The following is a 15,696-nucleotide window of genomic DNA, read 5'->3' as shown; positions in this document are numbered from 1 at the left end:
ATTTAAACATTTATATAATGTTAGTTGTATTACATTAATAACTAAAGAACAGCTACTCAATTAAGAAGCATGAAAACTTGGCTTTACTTTAAAAACTAAATAATAGCTACTATAAAGATGTAAAAATAGAATACGTTAAAAGTACAATATATTTATAGAGTTTTCTCTCAACATCTAAGTTGTTGGATTTTTTGAAAAAAAAATTATATATATATATATATATATATATATATATATATATATATATATATATATATATATATATATATATGGATATTTGAAGACTTTTAACTATGTTTATTACTCTTGAATGAGTGTTGGTGAATTCTAAAAAATTAATGGGTCTTAATGTTTGCTTTGTTGTCAGATTTATTAATGCTTAATTATTTTCTTGAGACAAAGTTGTTGTAATGGATTATTGACGGTATTAATCGGGGACCATAGATAATAATAAAATATTAAAATTAATCAAAGAAAAAAATATTTTAAGAAAAATAAGTACTTCAAAATTAGAAAATAAATGAATTTGTAATTCGAAATTTTGAAAATACGAAAATATGAACATTTTTATATAATATTTGAAATTTTGGAAATCTGAAAAATTTCAAGTAAAAAAAATTTAATTTTTTAAAATTATTTTGACTTTTTTTTTTTTACTTTTGTTTATCGATTAATCTAGTCAAAACTGATTAATCCCGTTATACCCAATTAATCCTTAATTTCGTCAAACACACAAATCTTAGTCGGTTGGAGAACGTTAAATGATTAATCCACGATTAATCTCGATTTCTTCAACCATGATTGAAAGGTATAAAAGTTATTATATTTTGAATACAAATGATATTGTCAGCCATATAGATTGAATTACTTACTTATTAATCATGTATAGATCGAATTACTTATTTATTCATCATGTCGTTTGCATTTATTTCAAAATTTTACTTTAAATAAATAAATAAAAACTTGATGTTTGCACTTAAATATTTAACTTATTTTTAATCAACGTGTTAAACTCATGTAATGCTTGCTTATGAACGTAAATAGCTATAAGAAGCTTTGTCGAAAATAAATGATAACATAGTCAATCTCAAAAATATTATAAATGCTTTGCTTATGAACGTAAATAGCATAAGAAGCTTTCTCGAAATGCTATGACATATTTCTCCAATTAAAATAATTGGCCTACTTGCTATGGGCCCAAATAGTGTCTAAACTAGACCAAATCAAGCTTCAAGAACCCATGTCTTTAAAAACATTAGACCTCTTAAAAAATGAAGATCAACACATATATACAGTGTGCACTTGTGTATATAATTGATGATGTATACATACAAATCTGTTGTCATGTATTTTTTTTTTTTTTGTGGGTATGGTTTATAGAAACAAAAGATTAGACACATAAACACAAGTACTTATATTATAAGTTCCCATCACAAAAGGTTACAAACACATCAGTTTACAAACAAGTAAGAAGCCCAGAAAAACCAGGATTTGGTAAAAGAAAAAAACAACCCTCACCGGGGTTGTCACAATAGGCTCAATAACCACCCACCATGACCAAATCCCATAAAAACCACCAGGCCACCACCGCTTGAATCCCTGACAAACTGTAACCTTCAACAACCCATGACAGAAAACCAAGACTAGACACTAGACACTAGACACAAACAAACATATCATCACAAAACACCAATACATATATATTAACTGACACACACCAACGACGACTAGGACCCATTGCCAAATGTTGTCTCCAAGAACCAAAACCAAGCATCAGTATTCTCAAGAAAATTTGGCTGGAAAGAAGAATAGAAGACCTTATAAACAAGGCCAAAAATTCTTGAAAAACAGTTTTAATAAAACTGTAAAAAAAGAGATACCAGCCAAACCTCTTGGAAAAAAGAGAGCTTTGGAGTGATTCCAAGAAAATCACTTTGCAACAGACCTGTAAAAACCACCGACTCAACAACTAATAACTGATTTTACCGACTTAAACGAGAATATCACATTTCCATATTTGCCCTTCAAGAGCACCAACTGCAGCACTGGTGACCCCACGACATTGCATCATGTTCAAACCAATAAGTGATTCACCCAACTTTTTCAAGAAAGGTAAGCTCTTGTTTGAAACCTGGCATCCAGAAACCGAAAGAACCTGAAGATTCAAATGCTCAGCACATGCCAATGCTGCAATTGCAAAATCAGTGATTGCAGATTTTGAAACATCAAGTTCTCTAAGTAATGAGCAGTTCTGAGTAATTGTCACCACACTTGCATCAGTAATCAATCCACAACCATCAAGATTCAAGACTTCAAGGGTCCCACCATGGGCCATGGAGATCTCTGACACGATCTTGTCCGTTAGATTCACACACCCGCTAAGATCAACTTTCGTTAGACCGGATTCAGAGTTTTGAACGAGTGATGCAACTCCGGAATCAGTGATTCCAGAGAGCCCGGTCAGCACAATGTCTTGAAGCTGGGGGCAAATCCGTCCCAATAAAGCCAAGCTGAAGTTTCCAAATCCCGGGCAGTTACGGATGGTTAAAGATTTTAGAGAATTGCAAGGGGATAAAGCCGAATGGATTATCATCGGTGAATCTTTAATCCCAAAACATTTTGTCAAAGAAAGATTCTTTAATGCACCCGAATTCACAACAAATCCAAAGATTCCGATCTGTGTGATGATGTGGCATTCTTCTAGAAGAACAGTCTCGAGTGATTGTGAGGCTTTAGCAAATGATACAAGCCCGTTGTCTGATAAACCTGATTTCCGAATGGAAACAAGTTTCAAATTCGGGCAGCCCCTGCCCAATGCTTCAACCCCAAGATCGGTCACACCAGTACAGTTAACAATCACAAGTGACCTCAGCTTTTGTAATCCTTGACCGCTGCCCATGACCCAAAACCCCTTTTCGGTTACGTTATGAAGGTCAACTAGAGTTAACTCGGTCAACGACATACCATAGTGTCCAATAACTGCAAGACATGTGTCACTAACATTTAAAGCATGGAGTCTCACTTTCATCAAAGAAGAACTTGATGATGATACCAAGCTTACAACCCCTTGATCTCCGATTTGAGAACAGTTTTTTAATGAAATCGCCTTTAAATTTGGGCATTTTTGACCAATTGCTTGAAGGCCTTCGTTCGTGATGTTTGAGCAAGATTCGATTGAAAGTGATGTAAGATTAGGGCAGTTGTTTGCAATCGCGATTAAAGATTTGTTGGAAATGTTAGGGCATTGAGAAAGTTGAAGCTTTTCAAGATTGTGACACTCGTTAGCAATTTCAACAATCCCTTCATCACTAATGGAGGAGAGATTCAATAGGGTAAGAGATCTAAGAGAAGTGCACCCATGAGCAATAGCTTTAAGCCCAACATTTGTCACTTTACTAGCATTGTTTCCAAGAATAGAAAGATCACCAAGACCTCCATGACCACTTGATCCAACACTGATAGCTGCAAGTCTGATATCTGTTGCTTTCTTTCCTTTTAAACACCTTGTGAGGCACCCGTTGTTAATTTCAAGATCTTCATGTTTCTTGTTAGAAATGGACGACACTGTTTCTTTGACTTCATCCCTGCGGATGGTGCTTAGAAGCATGAGCCAACGTTTTGAGACAAAAGCACATGAACTTTTTTCTTGGCTACCAGATACACGTCTGAAGATCTCAAAGAGGCATTCATCAGGAAGGGCATCAATGGTGGTTTGCTGCTTTTTGATGAAGGTTTGTTCAGAGAACACAAAAGGGGCACTGACTCTTGACCTCTTGCGAGGGGGGAAGTACACATCGACATGGTGACCAAGGGACAAGAAGAGATTTGACTCTTCTGAAGCATGGTATTTTGGCATACCATGGTAAAGAACGTCTTCACCTGAAAGATATAAGTTCAGAAAAAATTAATATAAAGTTATTCAAGAAAGAAACAAAAGCTAAGTATAGATCCAAAACATAAATCAGCATAACTAACATCAAAGAGTAAGAGAAAGTTTCCGAGATAGTCAGGCATGTCCTTGTGCACATAGTTTTTCTACTCTTGATTTAACGCAATTCAAGGAGAGATTATCAATCAGTTCCAAAATCAGAGATATAATCATAAATCATTTTAATAGTAGGGCTGATAAGTCGATTTACCATATGATCATGTGATTCTTATGCAAGTTTATGTAAGAACTACAACTACCAAGTATCAACAGGAAGTTTCAACAACAAATAAATGAATAATTGGTGGATTTTAAGATGAGATCTTCCAAATACAGTAAAGTAAAGTAAGAATCTCGAGAACCCCTAATAAAATAACTAAATAACGAAAATTGAACAGAAAATAAGCAAACTAACTAGGGGAAACAGCATAGAATCGAATTTAGCGAGCGATTAAAGACCCTTACCAAAGAATTTCTGCATGAGTACAGTTGAAGAAGACCTAAAAGTAATCCGAGACTTGAAAGCCCAAAAAACCCTCGATCGAGAGCAAAAAAGAGCAGATCCACCAACAGGAAGAGAATTGAGAGATGTGTAAGCGATGAATGCATCAAAATCTTGGAGAAATCATATGAGGAAACAGAAACCCAGATATGATTTTAGGGCAAAAAAAAGGGTAATGGAGAAAAGAAACGTATGATGGCATCATTGATTGACTGAATTGATTTATACAAACGAGGAAAGAGAGAGAAAGAGATGCAATGAATCCACCCAAATGCTTTGTGTTCAATGTTTCTTCCTACTCCATTCATTTCCCTATCACGTACCCCACCGCCCCAACCCCCTACCTCCACCCCCCAAGTTGTTGTAAATAAATTACTAAAAAACAATTTAATTGATATTTCCTATAACTTTTTTTATTTTAGTAATAAATAATTTCAAAACATTATAAGCGAATTAAATGGATATTTGGTACAATTAATGACAGTTTGACTCTGATAAATAACTCGATGTATTTATAAAAAATATTAAATAAAATTATTTTTTGTAAACAATAATTAAAATGTTGTTTGTTAATCTATTGACTACAAAACACATATGCAAAATAAACAATTGTTTTGTTTTTTTTTAATCCTACAGCATAAATGATATTAAACCACATTAATCATGGATGATGCTAAATAAAGAACCCATATGTACATACACATTAAGCACATTCAGAAATGATGATAGTTAAAGATGGTGGCATTGGTAGCAGAGATACTGGTGGTGATAATGGTGGTGGTAGTGGATGTGATGGATGAGGTAACGATGGAAGTGCCGAAGGGGTGGTCAAAATGTTGGTGTCACGACGGCATAGATGGTGTTAACAAAAAAATCATTCAAAAACAAAACTTGACAATAAATGGTTGTTTTTTTTCCTAAAGTTAGAATATAGAAATGATGATAGTTAAAGATGGTGGTCTTGGTAGCGGAGGTAGTGGTGGTGGTGGATGTGATGGATGAGGTAATGGTAGAAGTGCCGAAGGGGCGGTCAAAGTTTTGGTGTGATGACGGTATAGATGGTGTAAGCAAAAAAAATCATTGAAAAACAAAAATTGACAATAAATTGTTGTTTTTTTCCTAAAGTTAGAATATTGAATTCTCCCCTACCCGCACCTACACACAAAAAATAAAGAGAGAGAAAAAGATATACGTTTTATAATTTCTAAAAGACAAACAATATTAAAAATGAGCTTTTAAAATTAAATAAACTCCAACTAAGTCTATATCATACAAATAAAGACAATTTAACTTTATTAGGATTATGCTTTTGATAAATATACATAATATAATACTTACGAATTATTATTACATTGAATTAGGATTTGTGAGAAATAAGAAATAAATTATTAGTGAGAAATATAAGAATAATATCTATAACAATAAATGGAAAAGAAAAAATCAATGATCGAGATTACATGGATAGTTAGTTGGTTACAAATGATTATATAACGGTTACTTCCCTACAAATTACGAGTACCGGTTAGTCTAGTCGTTGATTAACTTGTTATTGTGATCAAAATGGGTTCTATTAATCCACAAAGCATAGTTAGTCTAGTCGTTATCGTGTCGAGTCGTAATTGCTAAAGGACATGACTGTGAGGGGGGTCGTGGCAGGTTAGATACACAAGAGATAGGGGGTTAACGACGCCTCCCTAAAGAAATACTCATGTGAAAAACATTCTCAATATACTTACATACTTTACAAATTATAGAAATATGTAACCCATATTAGAAATGTATTACATTTATTTATTAAGTAGGATAATTATTTGTAACTGACATATTATATTTTCTATAATAATTTTTTATGTATATGATATTTTTGTGTTGTGAGTCATTAAATGTGATTTTACTTGAACATTAATTAATTTAGAAATAATATATGTTTTATAAAATCTGTCAAAAATCATGAGATTCAAAATCTACTCTAATAAATAAATATCAATTTTGTCATATGTCAATCTCTTATAAGTTTTGACACTTGTCAGTTTTTAGTATTTTTTAAATTAATAGTATTCATATGTCAATTTCTAGGTTTTTTTTTTAATTTTTAAAATTAAAAAGTCACATAATACATATAGTTATATAAGTAAAATATTAAATGTAATAAATATGATCATAAATTGCAATAAGTATGTTTTTTCATTCCTTATTTTAAAATTTAATTTTAAAAAAATACTTAATATTTATATTTTGATATTTAAATTTTTATTTAACTCATTTATACATGGGTCTCACATCTAGTATCTACTATAATAAATAAAGATTTTTTATCACATGTCACATTCTTATTCATTGTGTCACATGTAATTTTATGGTTATTTTAAATTAAATTTTATTCCACATGTCGTTTTATGGTTTTTTTATTTTATTAAATTTCACATATTATTTAAATCTAATAATAAATACATATCATTTTTATTAATAGACTTTCTTTCTAAATGACTAAATTAAAGTTTCATTAATTTCTTTTATTTATTTATCTAAATTATTTGTTAAATTTAAAAGAGAAAAAAAACACTTTAATTTTTATAATTCAATATTTTTTTTATTTTTCTTATAAATTCAAACTTCTCAAATATTTTTAACTTTATATTTAAATTTTCTTTTAAAAAAACTCTACATGGGTCTTACGCCTAATTTGACAATAATTTATAAAAATGTCAGCTTAACTAGAGTTGCAATAGATTAAGAAGTGTTCTATAAGTTGGGTTGGTTGGATCTATGATCATATCCTTGTAATTTCTTCGATCTAATCTTTTTATTTTGTCCGGCTCTTTGTCAACTTAACAAATTTCTGCTTTTCAAATTTCTTTTATTAGGAGGTTACTTTTAGTTTTAGAAATGTTAAAAAAAAAACTTTGTTTAAGTACCTATTCCAATCGGTAATAGCAACCCCACATAAGAAAAATGATATGTCGTCTTCATGATCATCAATGACATCATTAAGTTAGATTGGATGAGGAAATGACAACTAAAATTGATTATATACATTTGTGATGAACTGATGACGTGTCCATACTTTTATATGCAAGTAGCTCTAACCTTGTTTAAGCAAACTCCTAAAGACACTTAAAAACCGACACTAATGGGTTTATGGGGCTATTTAAAATTCAAAGTGCATTGCTAGAGTTTAACACCTTATTCTGGAAATAGCAACTTTTAAATACTTTAATATCAGCAAATAGCAATATATATGTCATCCAAATGGATATAAATATTACTACTTGTGATTATACAATAAAAGCATATGTCATTGTACAATCACATCTATAAGCTATATCCAATAGATATTGTAACTTCCCCTAAAAGTGATGTCCCAGTATGCCTAATTTACACCCTAACACGTCAAATAAGATTAGAAATGAGTGGTTATGTTTTGTACAAGTTTTAAGATTGTGAACGTGTGCGTTATGAGTATTGGACATGGAAACGTACATATATCGTTTCTAGTGTGAACAAAAATACTATATAAATATAAAAGTACAATATAAAAAAGGTACTATATAAATATTACATTTGTATGTATATTTTAGAATCTAATTTAAAATTTTTTGACTGTTTCTAGTTATAATCAATTTTAATAATCATGGTGCGTTGAATGACTTATGACTACATGTGTGAAAACAATCACAAATTGCAAATTGAGAAAAATTTATATATAGTCTTGAAACGAGGGCGGCTTGTCAATCGTATTCAATTTCAATCAACCACCATTATATCAAACAAAAAAGTACATCATATTTTTTTAAAGAAAAAAAAAATAAATACCCTTTTAAAGTTTTAAAGCACGTTACTTTATGCATCTCAAGTATCAACCAGTCTTCAATAAATGAATAACGTGTCCATAGTTTCCATCACAAAACCACCAACTCAAAATAAATGCCCGAATTATTTTCAAGCCAAATCCATTTAACAAATTTCCAACCAAAATAATGACAATAATTTTGTGCAAAGCCAGAGTTATTTTCTTAGAAACTAAATAGTAAATAATCATGTCATATGTAGCAGTTTTACCAGAAAATAGCGATCCATTATCATTATCATTATCATTATCATCAGTCATACAACCCCTCTTCTTCCCATACATCCACAAGAAAATTCACCATTTCCTGCCACATTTTGGAGTCAAAACTACAATAAATATCAACCAAATTTTGTAAGGAAAATATATACGACTTACAGGTAAAGGAATCGCCTTTGGAAAAGGCTTGTTTGTCCCAAGCAGATTATCATATGTTGCATTCCAACTACATAATAATTACAATTACTCAAATATATATATATATTTATATACGTTATATAAAGTTTATAAAAATATTATCTAACCTTATGGCAGGTTCTTTACCCTTCTTTTTGCGTTGTTGACCAGAAGAACCCTTGTCTCCAATCCATTGTTGCCTTGTCTGATTCCAGAGAAGGAGACCACGGTTTCTGAATTCCGGAGGATTGGTTCCGGAGGTGGAATTGGAATTGGAATTGGAATTGGAATGGGAATGGGAATCGAGGTTAGGGTTTGACATGGAGAGTGATGATTGTGACTGGGCAGCACTGTTGTCCATTTCATATGTGCTGCTGCTCCAAAAGTCTTGTGCCAGGTTGGGTTTATTTATATTTCTGGTTTTGTCTTTTTTCAGATTTCCAGGTGGCTGTTTTTTATCATTGCTCATAAATGGGACCTTAGGACATCCAAGACAACCTCTGTTCTGTTGCAAATAAGGTTTACAACCATAAATATCATTAGCTCAAACAACCAAAACCAAAACATTAACAGAAAGAGAAACAAAATGTTCTTAGGCTTTTCTTATTATTTCATATAGTGGTAATCTTATACAGATCCTACTGTACAACATGAAAACTTACATGGAATAGAGATATGAGTTTACCCTTCCAGTTTGCCATCACCCAACTCATAAGAACACAAGTTTCAGAAACCAAACAAAAACAACTTTTTCCTAAGAGTCTATGCAATTGAAAGAATGAAAGACACTTCATAAACATGCTTTCTTGCATAATTTCTGATCCAAAACAAAACAATTACGTGTAGGGATCACAAATTAATCTCTCACCACAACAAGTAAAGCATGAAGGAAAACCGAATCTCCCCAAAATCACATTTTGCTTGTTTAATTGATTGCTTACACAAAAAGCAAACCATCAGATTCCAAAAACAATCAAAAAGTCAGGCTTAATCCAACTAAATGACTAAAGCTGTTTGGTTAGTAAATTAACCAAGAAAGGTGGAGAATATAACAAAGGAACATCTTCTTCTTTCGAACTAGCCTTAGATAATTACTTTGAAAGAACCAAACATTAGCAGTCCACCATTTTCCAATCAAAATAATGTTTCCAAACACCAGATTCTAACGTAGAACCCTAATATTACACAGATGTTTATACATAATCTCCTTGCCCCATCTTAATTAACAGTTCATGCACTCTAGCAGCGCCTCTTCTCCATTTAAATCAAATTTGTTTCTTCAAATTATTATTTTGTAACGTATTCATAGAAATCACATATATACGCTAAGAAATATACGAGGAAGATAATGTCATCACGATTATTTCTGAACATACAGTTGAATCCGTAAAAAAAAAAGGCGAGAGAGAAAGAGACTGACCCCATGAATGCGAAAACTTGGAAGATCAGATTGCTGATTGATCTGAAAGTTCGCATGTAAAGATTACAAACACAGAGCATCAAAGAAACGCAATCGATCGCTGAACAATAAATCGAGTAAGGAGTGAGCAGTATAACCTGAAAAAATCACCACACACATAAATCCAAAACCTCAATCGGATAATTCTTCACTGGTTATCGGGATTTTTGGATTCATTTGGCGAAATTAGAAACCGAATCGAGATAAAGGGATTTCAGACCTCTCGAAGAACATGGCAACTATTGGTTTCGATGTTTATCTCAGCTGCTGTACAACTATCCGGTTTTCGCAAATTAAAAATCGGTTATTTACGTAAATCATCCTTGAACTACATGCTGATATTCAGCTTTTCCCCCTCTTGTATTTTTTTAGACATAATTGTACGATTGGTCTATGTGTGTTACCAGATTTAACACACACAGGGACAACTATGAAAAACGTAACGTGCTTGGTCCCAATGGTTTTCAAAAATTGCACTTCTATTCCTTTTGGTAAACGTTGCCTTCTTTCGGTGGTTAGTCAAAACCATGTCATAAGCTTGCTGACGGGCTTGTCATTTTAACATTTGAGTAGACTGATTGAGTCTTAATGGCTTATGTTGGATATCTATGTCAGGACATAGCACCCATTACATTTTTCCTCGTTGATCTTGTTCATCACTTTATCTCATTGTCGTCCTTGCACCTTATAGAAGCAAACATCCCTCTCCCCTTCACTCATCATTCAGTCACGCGCAATATCCTCACCAACTCCCCTTCCCCTCATTCAGACACCAAAGGGTTTTCAAGAGTTTCAGAAGGGTTTTCAATGTTTTCAGAAAGATTTTCAAGGGTTCCAAAAAAATATAAATTAAGGTTTTCAGAAGGATTTTAAAGGGGTTTTAAAAGGCTTCGACAAAGGGTTTTCAAATGAGGAATTCCTCAAATCAAAGGTAAAAACATATCCTTTTTCTTTGGTGTGGTCCTTGTAAACTAGATTTTGTGAATCAAAAGCATAAAGAAAACAAATAATATATAAACCCAGTAAAACAATACACAACCATAAAAACTTTTAAAGCTTCAAACTTTCAAAGCAAAAAAAAAATCATCATTCACCCTTCCCCTAAGTTAGAGTCTCCTTCCTTATTTTTACTCGTCCCTCGATACCTCTAAAATATTCACCAAGTCAACAACAAACTAGAGATCATTATGGAAGCATTGTGTAGTGTGCACTTCCGTCATGTATAGTCTAACCGAGGGAAGGAAGACAAGTAATTTAGCCAACATTCTTCCCTTTTCTTTAGCCCATGCTAACATTTCTCTTGACATAGTCAACAATTTTTTTATTTTCTTGTGGTCTTTCCATTAATCATGTTTGATTTTTGAGATATGGTACCCAGTGTATAACAAAATTCATGTTATTACTTGTTATTGATGACAATGGTTTTTTTAGTAGTATTTTTTTCCCTAAATGTGGTGAGATTAAATTTGGTTTGATTTATTATATAGATAAGTAATTATATTTAATCCAATATGACCATTTGTTAGTGATAAGAACCTTTAGTTCTTTCTTGATGAACGAGATAAGTATAATATATCTAAGGCAGGGGGAATCGTCATGATTAGGGGCATAATGTCATTATGTACATTTTCTTGGTAGTATTAAACACCTGAGATTAACTATCATTCATAGATTATGACCATTGAATTCAACACCAAGCTAGGATTAGTCACATATTCAATAGTTAAATTCGGATTTTAGGTACACTAGAAGCTTAAGCAACTAGGAGTGTAACGTCCCAAATTTCAAATCATTTTTTTCATTTTAAAACAGAGAAAACTATACCATTAAAGTATAACAAAAGAATTAACATTCAATTATTTATTAACATAAATCGGAGTAATAAATTTATAAGTGTGAAACATTTCAAAAACCATATTAGCATATGTGAGGCAATCACGTCTTGCTCTTCCACGTACTTCCAAACAGACCTGCAAAATTTAAACTTAAAACCGTAAGCACAAAGCTTAGCGAGCTCCCCAAGATACCACATATCAACATGGGCCTCGCCCAACATACATAATAGGCCTCGCCCAATAATATAATGAGTCTTACCCAGCAGGACTCGCCCGACATGCATAACGGGTCTCGCTCAACATACATAACATACATGCAGGAATTACAAAGGCAATATAGCATCCTACTTATTATAATCAGAAGACTCACCTAAGCTAATCAACAAAAAGCCCAATAGCAACCTCAGCAACAGACTAGCTACCTAATGCCAAACTGAGACCAGTGCTTAGACAAAACAATCAATTCTACCAAAGTTTGACCAAAAGTTAAACTGGTCAAAAAGTTAACGGTCAACAATCATAGTCAACTATTGACCCACCGCGTCGTGGCCAACCCCATGACCATGTCGTGGCAACAACACGACAAAATAAACGCAACTAAAATCTGCCACCACGTCGCGACCACCACTCACTGTGACATGGTGAGCATCCAAAATAGCTTAATGGATTAGGCACTTAACCTAAACCTCCAGAGCTCAAAAGCTTAGATCTGATTCTTATACAGGTTCCCATCAAACCACATAACTCATCCACAAGTTCTCATGAAACACCTCTCTAACGTCCGAGATTTATCAGGTATTGTATTGCTTTTTATTCAAGTTATGATTATCAAATGTTGGGAATTTTGGGGATGAGCGTATGTTGGGCGTACAGGGGGTACGCACGGCGTACACATATAAGGCGTGGATCGGGGGACTCCCATGCGTATGTTGGGCATAGGGCAACTAGATGAAAACCCTAATTTTTTGGGTTTGCACCCTGTTTAAACAACTTATAACCTTCAAAACCCTTATCCTCTCAGCCTCATTTGTCCTCTCAGTGCCTAACTCGAACCCTAACCCCATTGCATGTATCTTGAGCTCACTTTGAACATTTTGGTGGTTTTGAAGAAGAAGGAGCTTGAAGGAGGAGCAAGAGCTTAGAGAAGACTTGTAGATCCAGAAGTTTGACATCATTTCTGACCCATTAGAGGTATAAAGCTCTAAAATTTATCATTTCATGCTTAGATCTAGTTTTGGGGTGTTGTATGTCACATTTTGGTCCCATACCTGAGGTCCTTTGAGTTTCAGAAGATTTTGTCCAAATGAGTTGTCCTTTTTTTATTCTTGAAGGTATTTAGAACCATAAAAATCGGATCTTGATGCTTAAGCCACAACCATGCAAGTGTTAGATGGTCACAAAGTATGTTTAAGGACTTAAATCATGCCTTAACCCCCATCCATGCATGCAAAGACATAAAGTTTATAACTTTATGGTTTAGGACGTCTTAAAAGACCTGGATCTATGTTTTGGACGTTAAGACGTAATGGATTAAGTAACAAAGGAAGTTCTAAGGAAACTGAATAGTACGTTGGGCGTACCCTTGGGTATGTTGGGTGATACATGCATCAATTACACTCAATAACTAGGCAGCGGAAGAATCGAAACAACAAAACGATTTACCTAAGTGTACATGCACCCTATGGATCTATGGCTTCATACTATTACTTCTACCCTATGAAAACCGAAAAATACAAGGAAGAATACTACCCTTTTTAGCAGCTAATAATCTTCGATCTTGACTCCTTGTGTGTGCCACCTTGATTGGACGATGAGGATCCAAACTAGAATCCATCTCTTGGTTCACACCCAATGAACTCAAAAGAGTAGAAACAAATATTAAACTAGGAGGGATGAACTAAAAGAAAGTTCTTCCACAACGAGGGAGAAAGAAGATGGTGAATACTCAAGCCAAATAAGCAAGGAGGAATGAATCCCTAGGGCCCTATTTATAGCCTTGGATACCTCCTAGAGGTAACTAGTTCCAGGAAAGGATTTTGTTCGGAAGTCGTGTGAGGCAACTATGTGGGAGTCCTTTAGCTCCGTGACCGGGTCGGAACCCAATATTTCAGATGAGTGGTACTCGGTTGTGACGAATCAGAGGATTTTAGATGAGATGCAAGGATAGGTCCTTGGATTTCAAGTTATGGGTTAGACCGGAGTTATGTATATAGTGGTATTCCAATTTAGGGTATTCCATCGTGAGGATGATCGGACCCTATGATTGATTGGATATGGTGTGTTGGTATTCCAACCCGAGGGTTGATTGGGCTATACATGTGCAGGATACGAGGGTATTCCATCCTGAGGATGAATGGACCCATCGTAGGCATGCATGGTATTCCAGCCCGAGGCTGGTTGGGCCAGGTATGAGTGTTATGCTTATGAGCCAGTTATTATATGTATGTGGTTCGGGAACTAAAGGAAACATTGTATTGTTGATCCAAAGGGGTTCATCTCCCAGTTTACGTCTCGTTGTTCATTATACCACTAGGAATTGGTTATCAGAACGAGTTTCTCTTGAAGGAGTACCTAATCTCTTGTTAAGAAGAGAATTATAGGTAGCAGTGTGGGATCTGTGATTCTATTTTCGGGTGGGAACCTCAGGTTATTAGCAGTCGAGTAACCAATTGGGAGCTAAGTGCAATAAATTCAACAATAATGATTCAGTATGGGCAATCTATCAGGGAGCCAGTCCATCTTGAGACTACAGATTTCGGCTCGAGTAAGGTGATCATATTGCGAGGAATTTGTGTATCATCAGGTTTCAGCACCTTGCAAGGGTTGGATGTGGTTGCCTTGGAAAGGCTGGGGTATGCTTGTAATAGTGGCCATGAGGTTCAAGTTGACTGGTGTGTAAGGGATTATGAGAAACGATTTTGAGGACGAAATCAAATTTAAGTGGGGGAGAGGTGTAACATCCCGTTTAAAATATATCGATTAAATAATAATCCCGGAACCCCGAGAAGTGATTCTTATTATTATCTTATATTATTATAGTCCAAAAATCAAATAATAATTAGTGGGGTATTGGTTTCGGGGAGCCAATGATATAATTTTAATTTACGAGGGTTAAAGTGTAAATTAGAGACTTATTTGGGAAGGGATTTCAGAAGTAAGGGCTGATTGGTAAGATTTCAGATTTAATCTGTAAGTATTTTCAGAAGGAGGGTTTAACTGGTAAATTAGGGATTTATTCTGAAAGAGATAATACAAGGAGAGACCAATTGTGTTATTATGGGAAAAGTTTGTGGAACTGGTTATATATCTCATTGCCCGTCTAACCCTAACCCTAAATGCTCCTCATCCTCCAGCCGCCACACTCGCCTCACCCATCTCCGGCGCCGCTGCCACCCCGACCACCTAGCATCGTCAAACTCCCCTGTCGGACTCGGAATCTACCAATCACCACCAACTCCAGAATGGTTATAAATACTGTGAATGCCACATTCCGGAGTAAGTGGTTATTTTACAAATTTTATTTATGTTTGTTATTTTTTCTAAATATTTCATTTATATGGGTTAGTTTGCTTATTTTTCAATTTTTTATTTAGTTATTTTAATTTAATTAACTTTGAAATTTTAAATAAACCCTTAAAAGATACGGGTGTAACATAAACCTTATAACCCTTAAAAGATACGAGTGTAACATAAACCCACTCTTAGTTTGTGTTGTATAAACCATCACAT

At 33.9% G+C, this 15,696-nt stretch overlaps 2 protein-coding genes across 2 annotated transcripts; both read right to left on the bottom strand.

The window, feature by feature from the left end:
* Positions 1–1,390: 1,390 nt before the first annotated feature.
* LOC145088340 (EIN3-binding F-box protein 1-like) lies at positions 1,391–4,632 on the bottom strand. Its single transcript, XM_079026620.1, has 2 exons — positions 4,394–4,632; positions 1,391–3,879 (listed from the first exon to the last, which is right to left on the bottom strand). The coding sequence occupies exons 1-2, from the start codon at positions 4,407–4,409 to the stop codon at positions 1,991–1,993; spliced, it is 1,905 nt and encodes a 634-aa protein (XP_078882746.1). The 5' UTR covers positions 4,410–4,632; the 3' UTR covers positions 1,391–1,990.
* A 3,713-nt stretch (positions 4,633–8,345) lies between these two features.
* Positions 8,346–10,430, bottom strand: LOC145088332 (uncharacterized). The gene is made up of 5 exons (XM_079026607.1): positions 10,353–10,430; positions 10,094–10,230; positions 8,802–9,173; positions 8,656–8,722; positions 8,346–8,584 (listed from the first exon to the last, which is right to left on the bottom strand). Exons 2-5 carry the CDS (start codon positions 10,171–10,173, stop codon positions 8,531–8,533), a joined length of 573 nt encoding a protein of 190 aa, XP_078882733.1. The 5' UTR covers positions 10,174–10,230; positions 10,353–10,430; the 3' UTR covers positions 8,346–8,530.
* Positions 10,431–15,696: the final 5,266 nt, after the last annotated feature.

This window comes from Lactuca serriola, chromosome 1, assembly GCF_051521515.1.
Source record: "Lactuca serriola cultivar US96UC23 chromosome 1, Lser_US96UC23_V15, whole genome shotgun sequence".
Lineage (NCBI taxonomy): Eukaryota > Viridiplantae > Streptophyta > Magnoliopsida > Asterales > Asteraceae > Lactuca > Lactuca serriola.
The sequence above is the reverse complement of the archived record's forward strand: the minus strand, read 5'-3'. Positions and strand labels throughout refer to the sequence as shown.

Bases quoted from the DNA above. Each gene is read 5' to 3' on its own strand.
- LOC145088332 (XM_079026607.1), bottom strand. From the start codon at position 10,173: ATGCTCTGTGTTTGTAATCTTTACATGCGAACTTTCAGATCAATCAGC. The intron at 9,174-10,093 runs GTCAGTCTCTTT...GCAACAGAACAG, and splicing joins CAAGTTTTCGCATTCATGGG to AGGTTGTCTTGGATGTCCTA. The intron at 8,585-8,655 runs GTAAGTCGTATA...AAAATGTGGCAG, and splicing joins CAAAGGCGATTCCTTTACCT to GAAATGGTGAATTTTCTTGT.